The following is a 21117-nucleotide window of genomic DNA, read 5'->3' as shown; positions in this document are numbered from 1 at the left end:
AGTGTCTTTCCATTTATGTTCAATCTCTTTCATTTCATGTCCTTAAATATTTTTCCAGGTATTTTCTTTTTTGACATTGCAGTTAAGATTGTTTTATTAATTTATTTTTCTTAGTTCATTATTAGTGTAGAGAAACACAGATGGTTTTTGTATATTGATTTTATATACTGCTACATTACTTAATTATTCCTAACAGTTGTTGTTTTGTTGTTGTTATTTTGGTTGCATGTTTAGGGTTTACTGTATATAATATGTCATCTGCAAATAATGATAGTTTTTGTTCCTCCATTTTTATTTGGTTCCCTTTACTTTTTCTTGCCTAATTTCTCTGATTGGGGCTTCCAATACTACCTTGAGTGAAAGTAGCAAGATTGGGCATCCTTGTCCTGTTCCTGGTCTTAAAGGAAAAGCTTTTCATCATTGAGTATGATGTTAGCTATGTACTTGTCATATATGGCCTGTATTAGGTCTGCACACTTTAAGGGGGCAGGATTGTGGAAATAGTGAGCTAATGATTAGTCTTAAAAATCAGCTTCTAGCTTTTATTGTGGCTTCTCCACCTGACTGTTCTCAACCTGAGTGGAATTTCACCACCCAGTGGTGGTTGGCAGTGGTTTGAGCAGAACCATGTCTAAATAAGATTTTGGACTATTTTTCTCTCCTTCCATAAGTCCTCAGTCTCTTCTCATTGAGACCTTGCACTGAATCTAATGCAAGATTCGTCCCAGTGGGTTTTCACATTGCTAAGAAACATATACATATTTTACCAGGAGTCTTCTGGAGACATATTTTAACTTGCTAACCTATAGGCATCATTTAAATGGGAAGATTTGGGGGCGTTCAGATGAATATTTGGGATCCCTTTCTCACCCTCTGGTCATAGCTGAAAGACTACTACTTCTTCTTAGTAATGAGACAGAGGCCCTATGTTCACAATTTAGCTTAAAAATTGTTTGAAATGAATAAGATACTTTGAAATTAATGGGCAGATATTGGATTCAGTTTCTCTCTGGGAACCCATTAAGTTTCTTCAGTTTAGCCCAGGGCTGAACATGGCCCACAAAAATCTAACACATGACTGTCTCATTTTAGATTCAGCCTGAAAGTAAATAAAAACAAATGGAAAATATAAAATGAAACAATTCTTGGACTCTCAGGGTGACTCAGGTTTTTTTTTTATATCACCTATTTTACCCTCAATTTTTAAAAACAAACAAGATGTTCTGATCTTTTATTAAATATGCACTTAAAGAAAGAAAACATTCAGTTGTCAAGATTAAATGCGTTTATTTTGAGTTAGTGGATACAATGCCATAGTCGATACCAGCACTCCAAGCTACACCTATGTATTTGCCTCTAAACCTTTACACGTTGTCAGTTTCCATTCCTCTAACATCCAACCACTGGGCCTCCTATTTCTAGCAAAATCATCGTTCAATTTTTTTTAAAAAAGTAAAAGCAAGATCGAACACTCTATTGTGCTTCCAGTGCCCACAGAAGAATTATAATCATCTCAAATAAATGTTTATTGTTTTCAGTGACGGGGAAAAATCGATAGATAGCATGAGCACTAGTAATGGCACTACTAGAAGAGAAAGAACAGGATACAGATTAAAAGAAGCATATTTAGGCTGGAGGAGTTAGTTTCCCCTTCATTAAAAAACATCCACATATCATGGATAGGACTTCATAGTTCAGTTGTTCCATTTGTGGGCCACACACTTAAGCATACTGGCTAGGACATTTTTGCATCGAAATGGAAGCAACACAAGCTTTATGTTCTACCATTAACACTTCCAGATTTTTCACTTAATATACCTGCCAACCAAATGATTCCTGCATGCATTAGAATTTGCTCTTGTAGCGTTAAGTTTATTTTTCCCCTCCCCCCCACTCCCGTAAACATTGTGATACAAACTCTTCACCAGATTTGATGAGAATGTTGCAAAGAACAGCTCTGTGCCACCTCAGGACAGGGCATCCCCGTCCCCTCTCCAGGCTTACAGATGGGTCAGTAGGATTGATCCCACCTCATCCTGCATGCAAACAGACTCCGCTCCCATAATTTCCCCATGCCGGAGGCACACAAGTCGGCAGGTATGCATACAAAAAATGGATTGAAAAAGGAAAGGAAAGAAAAAAGAAAGAAAGAAAAGGCTTTCTTGTGAAAGCCTATTGTCCTAGAAGGAATCCATTGCTTTGAATTCACTTAAGGCCTGCACAGGCGAAATGTGTTTCTTCTGAGACCCTCGCCTAACTCGCGTCTGGAATTCTTCAGGCTTTTCTCTCTTCACAAGGGGCTTCTTCTCCGGAGCCTTCATCTTCCAAGACACAACAGGGGAGTTGACAGCTGCTGTCCCATAGACCTTCTGGTATTTGGTCGAGGCCACATAGGATGCTTTTACCGTGAGGACAACAGCGTTCATCAGGTTTTTAGCTGCCTGGATGAGCGACGTGGCGCTGTCCAGCTAGAGTGAGATACACCTGGGTTAGTCAAGGTGCAAGTTCACAATTAAAACAAAGCTTTGCTTGTGCAACTATACAACACTGCCCCAAAGGAGCAAATGACTACATGGTAAGGTGATTAGGTCATCTATCTTCTCCCAAGGTAAAAAGAAAGAAAAAATGTTACTCTATGATACATAATTTATTAAAGTCCAGATACCTCTAAAGCAAAACTCTCTTTTGAGCACATAAGAATTCCAATGTTAACAAAAGTTTTTCAAAGTAGAGTATCTCATATTACTACTCTTATATTACTACATTAGGCTGATTGGTAATAGAAACATTCACTCAAATGTTTGAAAAGCATTTGGCAGATACTGAAGAATTAAAGGTATTGGGGTTATACTGTAATTGTATGCCCCCCCCCAGCAGAAGTATACATCTATTTATAGGTTATTTCCTCATCTTCAGGTTAGTATTGGTAGGGATGCAGGCAGCTAAGCAGAGGAACACCCATGGGTGTTCTGGCTTTTGCTTAAGTGTTTATTAAGCTTGAGTATCCATTTACCTATTCTCAGGTCTTGAATATACCTCTTATAAGAATATCAATAATTGTGCCAGGCTGTTGTAGGTCAGGGAGACCCGGGTCCTGGTGTTAATGAAATATTGATTTAGCACTGTGTGCCAAACACCATTGTAGTTCCCCATTTAACTCTCACAACAATCTATGAAGTGGCAATTATTGTCATTGCTATTTTGTAATAAGAAGACTGGCACATGCAGTGGTCTAGTAACCTCCATGGTTTTATGCAGCGTAAGCGATGAAGTCCTCACAGACTGGATTACTGTACCATACTGCCACGTTGCTCAGCAGGATAATTTCAAAAACACTATGACAACTCAGAGCACAGTAGGTGTAGAAGCTCATCCCCAGACCCTCAGGCCAGGGATTTTTTTAAGGCCATTTCTCTTCTGCTTTTAGCTAGTTAGACAGTGTGGTACTGTAGGCTAGACCATTCAGTATGTTTCAGCCTTCTTTTTCCTTTACTTCCTGAACCATAGATGCTGGAAAATATCAAAACTACATTTCCCAGAATCCCTTTCAGCCAAAATCGTACATGTAACCCAGTGAAGGGAAAGAAATAACAGCTGGACTGAATATAGGACTCCAGCCTCAGGGACGCTTGAGCATAGTTTGATAGCTCATCCAAATTCTTGTAATAGCAACTAAGGAAATGTATCCATTACTGTTAGATGAGTGATCCAAGGATGTTCCTAAGTAATGTGGTTCCCGGTTGTTGTATGACCTGTAATTGATGGACTGTAGCTGCATCAGAGAATTGAAAGCCAGGCCTTCAACCTTCTGGGGACAAGATGATTAGCAAAGGGTTCAAGCTCAGGGACCCCAAATGCTGTGACTTCCCTGTGTGATGCAACCTACACTCTAGCTTCCTGTCATTTCTTGAGACCAAAGTGTGTCCCTAGTTGTGATCTGGAACATGCTGTCCCCTATCCATAATTAAGGTTAAATAAAATTATGCTAAGTATTTTATGACGACCTCAATTCTTCCAACAACAAAAAAACAAACAACAACAAAAAAACCTCATAGAGTCAGATAATTGGGGTTAAAGATATTTTCTATGTGTGAATTCTTTGAAATACCATAGAAGTGAGGTTTCACCACTGAGGGGAAAAAAAAGATTAAATGTCAGTATTACATGACCTTGACCTCAGAATAATGTAGAGAAGTAAAGTGATTTGTGGATTAGAGCCATGATTCAGCAAATATTATAATTGACTTGCTTTGTGAATTAAATCAACCAAACGGGTAGAGTAACTACTTCCTTTACCACTTCTGTTACACTGTACAAGGTGCACAGATACCAAAATAACTACTTAACCCAGACTGTTTTAGTTCATACAGCCTAAATTCTTACAGCTAGCTATGGAAAAGAAAATTCTAGATTATTCATGTTAAGAGAGGCTAAGGGTGGATTAGTGCAGTGGTTCTCAAAGAACAGTCTCTGAACCAGCTGTGTCAGCATCACCTGGGAACCTGTTAGAAATGCAGTTCCTCAGGCCCATGCAAAACGCTCTGATTTTAAAAACTTTCAATCCAGGGGATTCTTCTGCATGGAAAAAAATTGAGAACCACTGAAGTAAGACTTCCCATAGTCTATGGGTTTCATTATTTCATCCATTGAGTTCAGAACTTTCACCATGTGTGAATTTGGTAACATCATAGCCAGTTATCTGACTGAATTTCATTTTTTCATCTTTTTAATACTCCCAGGTAGAAATATAAATAACTAAGGAAATAGATATGACAGTAATTAATGTTGGGAGAATTAGAAGATCAGTCATGCTTCCTTAAGCTAGATACTATACCCTTTGGCCAATTGATGGTTTCCTATAAGTCTGTCAGGTTTCAAAAATAATAATCATTCATAAAGTTAATTCTATTGTGTGCTATGGGTAAAGAGAGGGTGAAATGATATAATAGTAGGGGAATTCTGTTGATTTGCTTCAGAGCAATAAAATTAGTAGAAGTAGAAGGGGACATGTCTATTGTATTATGAAATGGTTCCCAAAAAGCAAATCTTGGGAAAATTGAGTGGATCCAAAGAGAAGAGTAATGTGGAGATTTTACCACAGATTCCATTTTCAGATAGATGGTGTCTAATTCTGCAGCAAAAATATGATAGCCTGTCTCTTCTTCAGAACCCCTTTGCTCCCCCAGCCTGAAGCAGGAATCCTGTGAATAAACCTAATACATTGGTGGAGAGTGAGGCAGCTCTGAAATATAAAGCCAATTACTTCATTCAAGCCACCTGGTAGGGCAGGTACCGCTTTGTGGCCAGGCAAAGGAAGGAGGGGAAGGACCTGCCAACTAACCTTGAACAAATATATCCTTAGACCAGTGGTCGGCAAACTGCGGCTTGTGAGCCACATGCGGCTCTTTGGTCCCTTGAGTGTGGCTCTTCCACAAAATACCACATGCGGGCGCACACGTAGGGTGTGATTGAAACTTCGTGGCCCATGCACAGAAGTCGGTATTTGGTGGAAAAGCCACACTCAAGGGGCCAAAAAGCCGCATGTGGCTCGAGAGCCGCAGTTTGCCGACCACGGCCCTAGACAATCAGCCCCACTTAAAATTAAAATTTTTACTTTTTATTAAAACAAAGGATAATTTTTCCATATGCCCTATACACACTTGAATGAATAGTTATCAGTACAATAAGAATTTGTTTTATTTAAAAATAGGTCTCCCTAATGCTTGTCCAAAATAGCACTGAGACCTGGTTTCCAAGTGGCACATTTTGCTAAAAAGTTCACTTCCTTAAAAAAAAAAATGCATGAAAAAGAGTAAAACTACATGGCCAGGAGATTTTCTTTTAATACAAGGTTTTGGAAAACTTATTTAACATAATTGCATTCTATTTGGTGATTTATACCTTAACCATGGCATTTTTAAACAAGACAGGCAAATGATTCTGTATAAAGTTTTAATAATAATCACCAACATTTAATTGAGCAATTAGCAGGTGCTTGGCTTATGCCTTAGTCCTTTTAATTAAATTGCATGATTTAAGTTTCAAAAAACCTTGAAGTAGGAACTTTCATTACCCTCATTTTACAAGTGAGCAAACTGAAGTTTAGCGAGGTAATCTCACTTGCCCTGCAGTAACTGGCAAAGCAGAGATTAGGATGGTACTCTCTCTCTCCAAAGCCCACCTTCTGTACCACTACACTTCTCTGAAGCATCCTTTGACCTCCAGGGTCTTGTTTTTCTCAGTGACTACCTGCCATTCAAATGGACCTGTCTCAATTATCACCTCTGTGTGGGCGACAGCCTCTCCTTTAAACCTGTGAACAGCTTGTAAACACCAGCCTCCATCTCACCTGGTCTGTGATTTTTAGTCTCATCCTCAGAGCCTGAATTCTTTATAACTGGATCTTCTGGCCCCGGTTGTGCTCCTGCTCAGCCCTCCCCAGTCTCTCCTAGCCTTTAGGATGTCCTCCTGCCTTGGGTTCTCCCTCTTGGTGGCAGTGCCTGGCATCTGAGACCTGCTGGTTTCTCTCTGAAGCATGTTCATTGCACAGCTGTAAGGACTGGTGGTACCCTCACTGGTGTTCTATGGCTTTACCTAGGCTGGTTGTGCTAGCTTTAAAATAGCTTCAAAAGTGGGCCAAACGCAGCTATTCCTCATGCTGGCCTGCATAGACACTGGGCTTTTCTGCAAAAAGAGACGCGTATTTTCCCTGCTTAAGGGCCTTTCTATTCCTACAAGATGTTCCACTTAGTTCCTATATCTAAGAGACACTCCTAATTTTCATCCACTCTTAAAAATGCAACCAGGAGCCAATCTCTGGACCAGCTCCCTGAGAATCCTTTTTCTTATTCGAGCTCACAACCACTCCTGACACAGGAAGCACTCTTATGCTCCACTAGGTTTTAGAGAGCCATACAGCTTGTCCAGCATCACATTACAAATAAGAGGTACAGAAGCCAAGATTTAAATCCATGCAGCCTAACTCCAGAGCCCATGAGCTCACAGATGCTGCTTCCCAGAGCCATGCATGACAGAAGAATCCACAGCCCCCAAATCAAGTAGGCTGTGCTAGACTAATTCTCTCTATTCCAATTCGTAGGTGTCTGCTGTCCCTAACCACAGGAATTAGGCTGCTCCTAATTCTGTCACTATTCTTTTAAAATATCAAAGTGCTATTTTAAAAAGGCAACAGATGTTTCTTCACATCTTGTTCTCTTGCAGTCCATGAAAAAGCAAATGAGGCAGGGAGAGCTGTTTCACAGCCCTTTCAATGGGCTTTTTCTGCCTCTGCTTAACCCCACTCAGCTTCTAATGCATCTCTTTCCATATACCATTCTCGTTTTGTATTTTGAATGGAAAGAAAATACTAGAGGGAGAACTTTAATGAATTGTGATTCTGCCATTAATTGATATTTGTGCTACCTAAGTCCTTACGTCAAAAGATGAAAAGGGCTTAACTCAAAATTTACATGATCATCTGAAGAGTTATAAAACCCCAGGTCTTAAGTTCTGTGCTATTTCATTAAGAAGAGGTTTACACTGCAAGAGGTGTTCCGTTTCCATAGAAACAACTGTGCCTGCATGACTCAACCATGCTCTTTTAAATGAAAGTGCAACTACATTTCTTGTAACGTTGAATTCTCATTTACTCTTTACCCTGAAGCCTGTCACTCCATCTTTCTACCTACTTATTATTCATCCAAGTATTTCTTCAGACACCCAGTGTGTATCTATTTTCTGCCAACCACTGGGCTCTGTGGTAAGTGCTTTAGTAGGATGTCAAGTGCTAACGGAACAGAGAGAATGGGGAATCTAGCTGGAGTCAGGTAGGGACAGGGTAGGAAAAGAAAGCTTCAGGGTGGTCAGGATATCTAGACTTGCTTTAATGAGTGAAATAGAAGTTTGTTGGTGACATGAATGGTTGGGCAATGAAGGACAGCTCTCAAATTTCTAGCTTGTACAACTGGATATGTATTGAGGCTCTTAACCCAGATGATAGAAATAAGAGGGAAGATGAGGTGGTACAATGCTATGTTTAATTTTGGACTGACTGGATTTCAGGTGTCTGTGCTACATGTAGTTATTAAAGGGACACTTGAAATTATGGAAGTGAAACTCAGGAAGCTAGGTCTAATAAACCACATATTTGCTTATTTTGGTCTCCCTCACAACTTCATGAACAGTGTCCTGCATACTATAGGCATATGATTCATATCAATTCTAATTTCTTCTTCCCTTCATATTATGTAGCATTTATACTGAGAGATATAATAGAATGCTGAATGAAATATTAAATCCATATTTTTAATCAGGTCAAAAAGCCCACTAAGTGTAATAAAAATTCCCCTCAGCATTATAATTTCAATATCCAATTCAATATTCTTTTCATAATTGAAGCTATAACATCAAGAAATATCTTAACTATTCCTTGACAGCCAAGGCTACTTTCTGGATTAAATAATTAACAATCACTCTTGATAGTAATGGTGAACTTCCTGGGGCCAGCCAACAATAAAACAAATACAGTTTATATTTAACAGCTGGTTTAAAAACATACTCATTTAAAAAAATAGCATAGTCAAAGGTGCAAAAACTGTGAAAGAGGTACTGAAAAAATGCACTGGATTAACAACATAATATAGTAAATGGCTTAGAATATTAATGTGAGAGGGCCACATACAATAATTACAGAAGAGAATTAAAAATTTCACTGAGTCCTACATTCACCCATTTGAAATATGCATGTTGAGCTAGAAATACAACCTGGAAATAAATCTATTTTCAAAAGGCTGATTATTACCAAAAAAATAATAAACCACAAATGGCAGTTCATGGAAATCCCAGGTACAAAGCAATCTGTCCTTGAATTCAAAATAATGCAAGTGCCACGAGATTCCTGGCTAAGGTAAATAGAATAAAAGAAACCCAATCCATTTGAAGGTGATTTTGAAATACAGTAAAACTGAAGAATTTGCCGTGATTACCTCAAAAAGCTTAGCAGTGCCCAGGAGAGGGGACCCAGCCCCTTTTGGGCTTAGGCTATTTTATTGTAATTCTCTCAATCAGAAGGGATAGCACTACCAGTTCCGCAAATAAGGTTAGACTACATTTTAACCAAACAACATATTTTAATGGTAATAACTTAGTGTTTAACCTAAGAACCAGAAGTATTTTAGTGGAACTAGGTTATACACATTCAGGCCCGGGGTACTGTTTGGAAGGGAAGAAGTTGTGATGGGAGAATGAACAATCAATTGGAAGCAAATACCTGGAGAAAATTGGAATCTTTCCACTAGAACTGGTCATTTATTTATATTTAAACAGTTATCTACTCAAAGCGAGTCACAAATTACTTGCAGGGAAGGAAAAAAAAAAGACTTTGCAGCAAGTCAACTTTGCTGTTAATGAATGGGAGGTTAGAAACCCAGAGCATTGGCTCTATTATCTGCCAACAAGAACATTTCATGTTCAAAAAATCCATGAGGCTTTGAAGAGATATTTGATCTCCTTAGAAACTCCGATACATTTGAAATATCTGCCTGCTTTTCCCAGAGTCTATATCAATAACACTTTTTTAAAAACTCTAGCCAGTACAGGGTAATAAATAACTCAGGCAAACAAAGACATGGGAAAAGGCTCAACCTAAATTGCATCTTTTCCCACTTTATGGATGTTTACACACTTGCAAAAAGACACCTCCTTTGTGGCAAGCCCTCACTTCTGTGCCCTAGTCCATTCACTCTTCCTCACCAAACATCCTCAATGCAGTGAGTTAGCAAAGGTGGATTCCTTCCTGTTAAGACAGTGGTGATCACAAGGCAGCAATTTGCCATTCACCCCTGTGGTGGCCACATCAGACATTACTAATCAATCATGGCACTATGCTCCCTCAGAACCTGCTGGGTCACAGGGTAATAAAACAACTCTACCTCCCTCCTCCAAGAGGCCACATTTTGACAAGAATTGTCAAAACCAACTTGATAGGTTATCAATTATACCTCTACATTTTGTTTTTATTCCCACTAACAGATCACTGACAAATATTTTTTATCGAAATGCTGCATATACTATTTTTTTACACTTATTACTGACACTGTAATTGCTAATTAGTGAGATCATCAAGCAGGAGACATAAGTATTAACAGAAATGCAAAGCATTTGGGGGGGGGGGTGGGGGGAGTTAAATCAGGTGATAAAAATTAGCTGGATATATTAACAAGTATGGTGGCTGAAGTGAAAAATGACCATCAGAGGTATAGTGTGATTACAGTTAAAAAAAAATGCTGCATTGACGCTATTTGTATGAGAACATTTACCAATCCTTGATGACTACTAGTGAAAATACTGTGGGATCACTCCTGTAGAGTTGGATAAATCCCAGGGGATACTCCCTTTGAACATGGGATCTTGAAAAGTAAATGTTTTACAACTTTAAGTGGTGAGTCAATCTTGATAGAAAGGGGGACAAGATACGTGTTATTTTTTCTACAGGGCTACCTTGAGTGATGCCAGGGAGGCAGCTGATGCTCCACTAATGCTGAAGACCAGTAGTTAGGAAGCCTGCACACAATGGCTCAAGATTAAGTTGGCAAAGGCCTTAGCAGGAAAACATTGCAATGTTAGGCTAAGAAAAAGTTCTCCACAGTGTTGCTGAGAAATTTGCCAACTGGCTCTTGGGCAACTTTCTCAAGTGGACATATTTGTGTCTTCGTTCTTAATTCATTTAGGTAGGTAGTAGCGCTTCATCGTCAGCCAGTCCACTGATTAACTGTCTTCATTTGCATTTTTTCAATTATAGGTAAGTAAACCTTGGGGACTCCCATGAAGGCTTAATTACAGTCAACAAATTTTCTAAATATGGCTTAGGGCCATTTTTCTTACCATTAAAGGCAGTACAGTTTTTGTTCAACCCAAACAAGGCATTCTTGCTAAACTTGGAATCCCAAGGAGAAGTGGGAGAATTGAGGTATGTTGGCCCTTGGAAAGGCATTGTTTAGGCAGTTCCCTCCTCTATTTTCTATATTTTTTCCTCCCTGCACCCTTCCTTTTCCCACTCATCCTCTCTGGGTCGTTCCTACATAACAACAAAACCATGAGAGTAAATCTAATAGGAGAATTACCAATGGAGTTTTAGGCTTCCACCCTAAATGGAAGATTTTCCTGGGTAAGAAGACAATCTCTGTGTCACCATGGTACAAGGTTCATATCTTGTAGCAATTCTTCAAAAGGCTAAAGCTTTTTAGCCTTCCCTAGAGCAGCTGTTCTCAACCTGTGGGTCGAGACCCCTTTGGGGGTCGAATGACCCTTTCACAGGGGTCACCTAAGACCATCGGAAAACACATATATAATTACATATTGTTTTTGTGATTAATCACTATGCTTTAATTATGCTCAATTTGTAACAATGAAAATACACCCTGCATATCAGATATTTACATTATTATTCATAATAGTAGCAAAATTACAGTTATGAAGTAGCAATGAAAATGGTTGGGGGTCACCACAACATGAACTGTATTAAAGAGTCATGGCATTAGGAAGGTTGAGAACCACTGCCCTAGAGGGAGCCAGCTAGCAGATTCCTCTATTTCCCCCATTCTCCCCCTGGTCAATATCAACATGACTGGCAGACAAATCAAGGACAAGTCATTGTCCAAGAATCCAAGAGAAATAATTCTTCACAAAATGGATGAACAAGCCACTAATAGACCCTCCAACCTTATAGGAATGTGCTGAAGGCTAGTTAACACTTTATAAAATGGCCCCTATGCTCCGGCACACAAAGTGCAACCACTGAGTGAAGAACAAACCACATGAGTCCAGGACCACATCTTTGGGGGCTGGTTGGCAGAGAACTGTGCCTAGAAAGTAAGCATAATCTGAGAACCCTGGATTCTTCTTCTCCCTTCTTAAACTTCTCTTCACATTCAACCACAAGGAAATGGATAATTTAGAATTATTCCTGTGCTGGGGAAAGTCACCTCCCTTCCACCCCATGCTCCTCTCCTCATCGGGTGAATGGAAAATGCTGGTAGAAGCCTCCATTGCTACCTGGGTTCAGGATGAAAAGAGTTGAAGAGCAGACTAGACCCCATCCCCCAGGGACTGTTTGCTGCCTCTCTTTAGGATCCTAGTTCCCTCTTCCTCACCCCTTTCTTCCAACTTCTGTCCATTTTCTTTGCTCTGGTAAGATATTCTCCTGTTCTCCCTCCCTTTCTATCTTTTCCTTCCTTATAGTGCCTAGGCTCTGGACTCAGAACCCTAGTTCAAAGCCTGATGAAGCTGATCACTGACTATATGATCTTGAGAGAGCTAATTAGTCTAGCTTTATCCACTTCAAATTTTTAAAGTAAAAGTAAAAATGAAAAAATACCACACATTTATTTTAAGTATTTAGGTATTAAATGAGATCATATCCTTCAAGCTAAGTGCTTAGAACATGGTAGGCCCTTAGTAAATCTTAGTGTTTATTATTACTATGATTTATCTTTCCTTAAATCACCATTAAAAAAAGGTATCTTTAAATTATATTTCTCTTAAGTCTTCCTCTTTTACTTTCTTTTTTAAGGTTCCCCCCATCCAGCATTTGGAGTTCTGTCTTTTTACTAAACCAAGTATCATCTTGGCTTGCTCTCAATGCCTGCATATTCCAGTTTTAATGTGTTAGGGATAAAGGCATGAAGAAGTTTACAAGGGAAATACATAAGCACCAAAAAAACAGATCTGTATCTTTTCTAGTTTTACTATATTCTTTAGCTGAATGAAGGAAAGGAGGGATCACGCTTCAGCACAAGAAAATGAGGATTTTGTGTAAAAGTGTGACACCCCAAATATCTAAGAACATTTTGTCTTCATTTAACCCCTATAAGCTCTAAAAGTATAAAGTCAAGAGAGCTCTAATAGTAGAGAGAGGGAAGACGATGTTTAGAGGTCTAATTTAAGAAGCATAAAATATTTTACCCAACCAAGTATTGGGCCTAATTCCAAAAATGCAAGCTGTTCATTTTGGTTAAGATATAATTTCTTATTAAAAAGAAAATGATGTTATCTGGAAAGTGTAATACCTTAATTCATTAAAATCTCATATTGTTGTCAGAAGCCAGTTGAGAGTCCCAGCTAACTCAAAAATGGAGCCCTTTCTGGCCTAGAAAGGCTCACCAATCGCTGCAGATCAACCTTCCAAGCCCTGTGTTTTATCTCCATCAAACACGTGGGTTCCCTAGACTTGTTTCTTAAAGTCCTAAATCTATTTTTCTGTAAGATATGAGCTATTTTAAATATTTACCTCAGTCTTGAAAGGAGCACCTGCATCTCCAGCTAAGTTGGCCTTTCTCATCATTAAATCCATCAAGAGACTCCAGGTATTAAATCTACATATTCTTGAGAGGTTTGTGAATGGCTCATCAGACTAGTTTCCCAGAACATGTGTATACCAATCTTGTGCCTTTGTACATACTGTGCTTACATTTATTAATCAAATAAGTTAGCAAAGGGCAGGTCTTGAGAAAAGACTTTCTAGAGAAAAAAAATCCAAGATGAATAAAAGTCAAAATCTAAGGAAGGACATTGCCTGGGCTATGACCTGGAAAGGCCAGGAAAAAGAAAGTAGGACAGGTGCAAAAAACCACAGTGGACAACATTAAGGCAAGCCATACTTGTCAATGCTCCAGGCCTCTTTCAGAGCTAATAAAGCAAGGATGGTTGATGTGTGCCCAGTTGCTGTCATTTCTTCATTGGTACCTTTCACAAGCATTCTCAGTCGATAACAGTACTTTCTTCTACTGATCCTAGAAATGCTCTGAGAATTCATCTCAAAATATAGGCCAGGCAATTACTAGCAAATGGGGAAAGTTAGAAGTCAAGATAAAACTCATTCATCATCCCCTCTAGTCTACCCCACCAAAGGCTATGCTTTAAGAGTAGTATGTTAATATCATTTCTCCTTCATTACAATAATTATCTTCTCACATAATTCATAAAGAATTATTTTTTAAGATATAATGCAGTAAATTGAAGTGAAATGATAGAAACATATGTAACAAAATAATTCACTAACAAAATTTCAGCTCTTCTTTTATTAAAGGAATGAGAATTTGGACAAGAAGAAATGAGTATCATTATTCAAGGGTTCACAAGAGGTCTTCCGTATAATGCATAGTTTAAAACCAGTAATTTTAATTAAATTAGTTTTAAATTTGAACAGTTGATCCATAGCTTTTTATAATTAAACACGTTTTTCTGCCTACTTTTAAACGTTTTTTTGAGCAGACATAGAATAATGCCCTCCAAATCTTTTTCCTTCTTCCTGGTCACTGCTTTTCCCATTGTAAGATGTATACCATTTACCAATTTTATCACATATTCAAATAATTTCCATGTGCTCACACTGTCAGATAGAGGTTTTCTATCTTTAGCTCAGGAGACAACTCAATGAGTTGTAAGCATTAAGCCTTTAACTTCCATCTAGCTGACACTTCAAGTTCTTGCACACAAGTTGTCATTTATACAAATAAAACCCCCTGACATTAAGGAATGATCTAAGCTTCCGCAGAGATTTCTTACTGACTCTTCTTAACATTCTTGGACACAGGCAAGAGCTCTAAGGTTAATGCCACACGTCTACCCGAGGCCTACTCCTCCTACAGTCTTCTTACTGTGTTACTGGTAACACAACTCTTCCAACTGTTCAGGTTAAAATCTCAATCTTTTCATTGTACCTTGTTCTCTCTGACCCAGCATCCAACCTGCCATTATATCCTGCCAACAGCATCTTTGAAATAAATCCATTATTTGACCTCCTCTTACCTTTTCCACTTACAACCATGGCCAAGCCATCAGCATCTCTTGTCAGAATTGTGCAATATCTTCCCCTAGCTTGTTTCCTTTCTTCCTCCTCTTACTTCCTTTAGTCTATTTTTATTTTTTAAGTTTATCTTTATTATTGAAAGTATCACAGATGTCCCCATTTTTTCCCATTGACCCCCTCCACCCTGCACCACACTGTTGCCTTGAGTTTAGTTCAGTGGTTCTCAACTTTGGCTGCACATTAGAATCACCTGGGAATCTTTTTAAAATCCTGACTTCTGGGCCTCATTCTCTGGAAATTCTGTTTCTTTGTTATGGGGTGGGGCCACAACATTAGTAACAAAGAAACAGAATTTCCAGAGGATGAGGCCCAGAAGTCAGGATTTTAAAAAGATTCCCAGGTGATTCTAATGTGCAGCCAAGGTTGAGAACCACTGGTCTAGTTTAAATGGGAGCCAGAATAATCCTATTAAATACACTCACATAATGTCACTTTTCCACATTGTCGAGTGGATTGCCATCTAACTCGGAGTCCAAAGCTATCAAAATGGTGTTCCAGGTCATATACTCTGGTCCCCAATAGTTCTGGTTTCTCCCTCATTCACTCCACTCCTAAATGCTGGTCCCTTGGCTATAACTCAGACCTGTCATTCCCCACTTCAGAACCTTTGTGTTTTCCCCTCTGCCTAGAATGCTCTTCCCCCAAATACCTATAAGTCTTGGTCCCTCAACTTCAAGTATTTAACCAAGTATCAGCATCTCAGTGAAAACTTCACTTTTCAAATTGCAACTCCATTACTACCTTTACCCCCTCAATTTGCTCTCTTCTGTCTTAATATTTTTTTTTATAAACACATCACCATCCAAACAAGTATTTTCTTCTTAGATTTATTTTTCCCCAAACACCTAAAAGAGTGTCTGGCATCTAGGTCTTCCATAAATATTTGCTACATGTTATTAAATATTTGCAACTTTATGGATGAGGAAATAAGATGACAGAATTGTCCAAGGGCATAATGCCTAGTCCCATACTCAACTCCCTCATGTCTTCTACCTGTTCATTCTTCCACGGAAGATTATTAAAAGGCATGCTATTGACAGAAGTGTGGAAATTAGGGACATATTTGAGTAAGTAAAGTGTAGTCAAATGGTAATACAAATCTTATTACCTCTTTCTCTTACTGTGCCTTCAGTGGTAGAGTTTCAGGATTAGGCTCTCCTCAGAAAATAATCACAATTTTATCCTTTGTGTTTATTGCTTTCAGTGTATAAAAGTCTGAACTTCATTTAAAGACTGTTTCCCTTATTAATAGTATCAGCATGTATGAGACACTAAGCTGTGTTTGCTTGATGTCTTAATAAATGATCTTTAATCCTCAAAACCTATATAAGGTATATACCATCATTCCTTTTTTTACATATGAGGAAACTGAAATAGAGAAAAGTTAACATTTTTGTAAACTTAGGTTCACAAAATTTATACTACCATCAGTCCACCGTGACACCACCTTCCCTGACCAGAACTTCACCATAGGCTGTGTCTGCTCTGAATTCTTTATTTCTGGCCATTTGTCTGGAACTAATCATGAGTTATGGTAGGTATTAACTGTTCATAGGGTTGAGTCATGTGACCAAGCAGTAAGGAGGTGAATTTCCTTATGGCACAAAAGGAAAAATGCAACACCAATTTCCTACCTTGCAATCATGATTCCCATGAAATATGAACTAGGCAAGTGCCAGGGACATCATCTTTTACTATTTTCTTGCAACTAAAAATATCTACATGTTCAAAGAAGACTTGATCAAATAACATCTAATTCTCCCTTCTTCTAGTCACCATATAAGTCACTTTCTATTTAACCAAACATGAAAAATATTAATTCTAAATTTCTACAACATTGCCTTTTAGTCTGCCATACAGTGTACACTATGATATAATGTGAGGTTGACTGATATAGTTAAAAAAAACCCACATATAGTTAGTATGTGTCAGAATGTGTAGATAATGGTAATAGCTATTTCCTGTATTTCCTGTTCAATTACTAGTTTATGGAAGACAAAGCTTAGCAATGTCCTTACATTGCACAAAGCACAAGATTACCCATTAGAGAAACTGGCTCTAATCTAATCTTTCCTGTGCCAGTCAGACTGTGAAAGTTAGGGACACTCTAGTAACCTCTCTGCACTTTTATTTCTTCAACTGTAAAGTGGGGTTATTAATATTCTATATTTCATCAATTATTCTGAGATCCATGTGGGAAGGCAAATCTAAAACACCGTTTAAAATTTAAATAAGTATGTCACTTTAAAGTATTATTGCATAACCTCTGGGTACCATTGGAAGTCCTTTTAAAATCTTCACCATAATTTATTGGATCACCTGGGAACTTTAGGATCAAAAAAACTCTGCACAGAGAAGGGTATTCCAACAGACTATGGGATACTGTGAGAGTACCATAAGCCCTAGCAAAGCAAGAACAAGGTACTCTCAATAGGAGGCAAGCTTTCTTCTTCCATCTGACAGTGGGCGTGACAAGGGATGAAGTATGGTTGGGGTAGTCTAGATACAATCTCATTTTTCCCATTTTTGGAGAATGGTTAAGAAATGTGAATCTCAAATAAAACACAGGAAACTTCTTTCAGAGACCTAAACACTGGCTATGGAGTGCAGCCCAGAAAAGAGATGCATAAGGTCAACTAAAAATGAGGTAAACCATTCTTGTCATATAAGTAGCCAGCTCATCCATGGAGCTGTTCTTGGTGATTCCAGCTCAATTCTCATTATGTTTCTTGTTAGAATCAAATAGTTAGTTGTTTACTTGCTGCTTTCCCTTCAAAAACTTAAAGTCTTGAGTGTTAGGTTTCTGGCCACTTAGGAACAAGTACTTCCTAGTGCTTTACTGGCATGTTGTCCAGAAGCATATGGGATTGGGTGTTCATGTCCCCAGTGTTTAGGCTGCCTCTTCAATTGACCGGCCTACCCATACAAGTTGATTAGTATTTCCCTTTATTTGGTAAATGTACTTTGGATGTTTTCCGGATTCAATACATATTGAGCATCCCAAGCAACTATATCTTTCCTGTATGTTACATCACATAATCCTCACCAAGGAAAAGTGATCCATCACTTTATCCTCACTATTCAATAGATAAAGGAGCTGAAGCTTAAGGAGAAGCAACTGGCTAGCTAATAAGACAATAACCAGGGATTTAAATGCACGACTTCAGTTCCCAGGCACAGGGTATTTAGCTGTATACTTAGCTCTGACTGCTTTGGAATACAGTAAGGAACGAAGGGCATTTAAGGTGGTTCCCCTGAGAAGCCAGGAAACTTCTCCATAGAGGTGCCTGCCAGGCTTGGCCTGGTTTGGAACCTCACAGTCTGTTTCTCCCGGACTGTGCTTTTAGGGAAAATGCAGCCAAAGCACCAGACCGTTCCATCTAAAACTGGAAATATCATCTCTTTGGTCCAACAAAGTACCTCTACAGCTGGACAACATATTGTCTGTTCCTTTGCAAAAGAGGTTGAGCTATACAAGGAACTTTCAAAACCACAGATTAAAGGCCAGACTATCCTCAAAAGACTGAAAATGCATAACGGTATTGCCACAAATCATAGAAAAATATCAGTGGGTCCCTTTAAAGCAAGCCTCAAATCTACGATATTAGAAATTTTCTTTGAAAAATAAAAGTACTTCATGAACTTCTAAGAAAATCACAACTTTTCACCAGTGAAGAAAGATAAACATTAAAGGGCCAGAGAGCGTCTGGTACAGTAACTTGCCCCTACTAAAATCATGCTTAGTATTAAGATGAAAGTTTCCTCAAGGCACAATCCCAACCTTGGAGTCCCTGTGAATCTAGCCTTTGACAAAGTTAAATCACCTCCATATTTATAATAAGATATAAAGACCACCTCATTATTTCTTTACCTGATATACTAAAAAAATGCCAAGGAAAACTCTTCAAAAATGCTACAGCTACATCTTTGAAAGAAGTAATCTCTGTTATATTTGGACTCCCCACCTGTTACAGTTCTCCAACTTTCTCTTTAAAAACATTCATACTAAGGTGTGAAACATTCCATTTCCACCTATAACTTGATTTCAAGGGCTCACTCACATTAATTTCAGCATTGCAGAGCTAAATATCATCTTAAAAATACCTGCATAAGTAATTTGCATCTCAATGAGACCATCCTGCTCCATTTCTTAATATGATTTTTAAAAAATATAAATTGTTACTGCTACTTTTCCTTATTTTTGTTAAAAAATGTACTTATTTGTTCTCATCAGAGAATAGCTAAAGTGATATGCAATGATCTGTGAAAAGGATTTGTTTTATTAAAAAACGTGCTATAAAAACAATTGTTTTAACTTCAATTTCTTGCTTTTTACAAACAAGGATATTGACGTCACGTTTGCCTTGTTTAAAGTTTTAAACAACATCCTTGCCAAAGCTTTGAATTGCCTTTGAGAGTAAAAATGCCTGTGCCTTTAAGACAGGAAGATTTGGGGTAACTAAGAATGGAGGTAAAGACTTTGAAAAGGTATATTAAGATTATGGCCAGAGGATGATTGTGATGGGTTCTCAGGAGTCTTGCTCTAGGAAAGTTTCCAACACCTCTCTGATGCCAGGTTGGGGGCAGGAAAATGGCACAAGACACTGGAATCATTGTATCTGCCATCTCCCACCCTTTCAGAGGGAAGAGGCAAATGCCTCCATTTCAGAGAGTCGGTATGTTCTAAGTAAAAGGTCGGATTTCAACCAGACCTATGGTTTTCCTCTGGGGTAATTTTGTCTCTCCAACCTAGGATACATTGGGCAATGTCTGAGGACATCTGATTATCACTACTGGGAAAGGAGACAACAGAGATGTCTACTAAGAATCCTATAATGGACAACCACAACAAACCATTGAAACTAAGAATTATCCAGACTAGGCAAGGCTAACATAGCCAAATGGAGCAAGTCAAGAGGTTTCTTAGGAAAGGGCTGAAACTGATGCCAAATCCTGGAAAGCTCTCACCATAGCTCAGAGAGCTTTCCTCCCTCCATTTCCTAGACCTGTATTTTTCGAAGAGTGATCCATGAGTCAGGTGCGTAAGAAATATTTACTAACCGAATACAGATTCCTGATCTCTGGCATGACTTTCAGCACTGTGAAGGCAGAGCCCAGGAATCTCCATTTTAATCTGCTACCCAAGTGAATTGTCTACACATTAAAATATGAGAACAACTCCCTGGCTTCTCTATTAAGATCATTCCCATCTGTATTATTACCTATCTGTAAGCAATTCTTCTAGGACTCCCAATGCCAAGAGAATGTAATCTCTATGAGGGCAGGACTTTAGCTGGTTGTTTACTGCTCTATGTCTAATGGCTCAACTGGAGTTGACATAATGAGAGAACAAAAGGGTACCTACATCATCCAAATTCTACCTGTAATGAGGAGAGACAAGATAATGGAAAAACAACATTAGCTACCCATTTAATTCGTATTTCTACAGTCTAGGTATTGTGCTAAGTGTATGGCACATACTAACACATTTAATTTTTATATCAGTGCAATAAAACAATTATGAATATCATCACTTTACACATGAAAAATGGGATTCAGAGAAGCCAAGAAACTTGCTCAAGCTCATACAGTAACTATTAGGGTTCAGAATTCAATTCATGTTCTATTCAATGGAGAAGAACTATGAACCCATGCCTAACTCTCCCCACTTTTTTTTCCAGATTCCTCATATGATGTAAGAAATTATTGAAGTGAGGAAACAAATATTCCTGGGAAATCTCCTTAAAGGGGCTAACAGCTAAGCAGCCCACTGTTTTTGCCCTCTTCCCGCTTTTCTTCTTCCTATATGGGAAATGGTAAGGTGGGGAATTAGCAGTCATCTTAGACTGAAAAGTGAACTTGAGAATAGAAGCCCCATAGTAAGTAGAGCAGACCATAAAGTCAGAAGGGGCCTGAGTCCTTGATGCTAGACTCTGGGATTGCTCTATTGACCCTGAACTATACAGACCTTCTTGAGAAAGAGACAAACTCTATTTGGATAACTTATCCTATGCAGTTGTAATTAAACCTAATTAAAACATGTGCAAGGCTTTATAAAATTACTAATACTATTATTTGGTGTTAATAATTTAGGATACTTAAGTATAAAGCAAAATTTAACATCTACATAGAATTAATATTTTAATATATCATGACCTTTCTGTGGGAGGGCAAACGGAACCAACCATGGGACTTCAGCCCTTACTTTCAAATTCCTTTTTAAAGTAAATGACTAATTTGATTCAGTTCTT

The 21117-nt window shown here is 38.4% G+C and overlaps 1 protein-coding gene across 2 annotated transcripts in view; it reads right to left on the bottom strand.

Annotated features, from left to right (window-relative positions):
• Nucleotides 1-1275: 1275 nt before the first annotated feature.
• The window catches only part of CTNNA2 (catenin alpha 2), a 1104237-nt gene continuing 1084395 nt past the window's right edge, over nucleotides 1276-21117 (bottom strand). For both annotated transcript variants that reach the window (XM_070429588.1, XM_070429589.1), the window contains one exon: nucleotides 1276-2468. In XM_070429588.1, coding sequence (XP_070285689.1) covers nucleotides 2181-2468 — 288 coding nt within the window. In that variant the 3' untranslated portion in view covers nucleotides 1276-2180. The remainder of the gene's footprint in view (nucleotides 2469-21117) is intronic.

The sequence above is a fragment of the Myotis yumanensis genome, unplaced genomic scaffold, assembly GCF_028538775.1.
Source record: "Myotis yumanensis isolate MYYU_CA2020_CCGP unplaced genomic scaffold, mMyoYum1.0.hap1 SCAF_11, whole genome shotgun sequence".
NCBI lineage: Eukaryota > Metazoa > Chordata > Mammalia > Chiroptera > Vespertilionidae > Myotis > Myotis yumanensis.
Note: the sequence above shows the minus strand (reverse complement) of the source record. Positions and strands in the feature narration are given on the sequence as shown.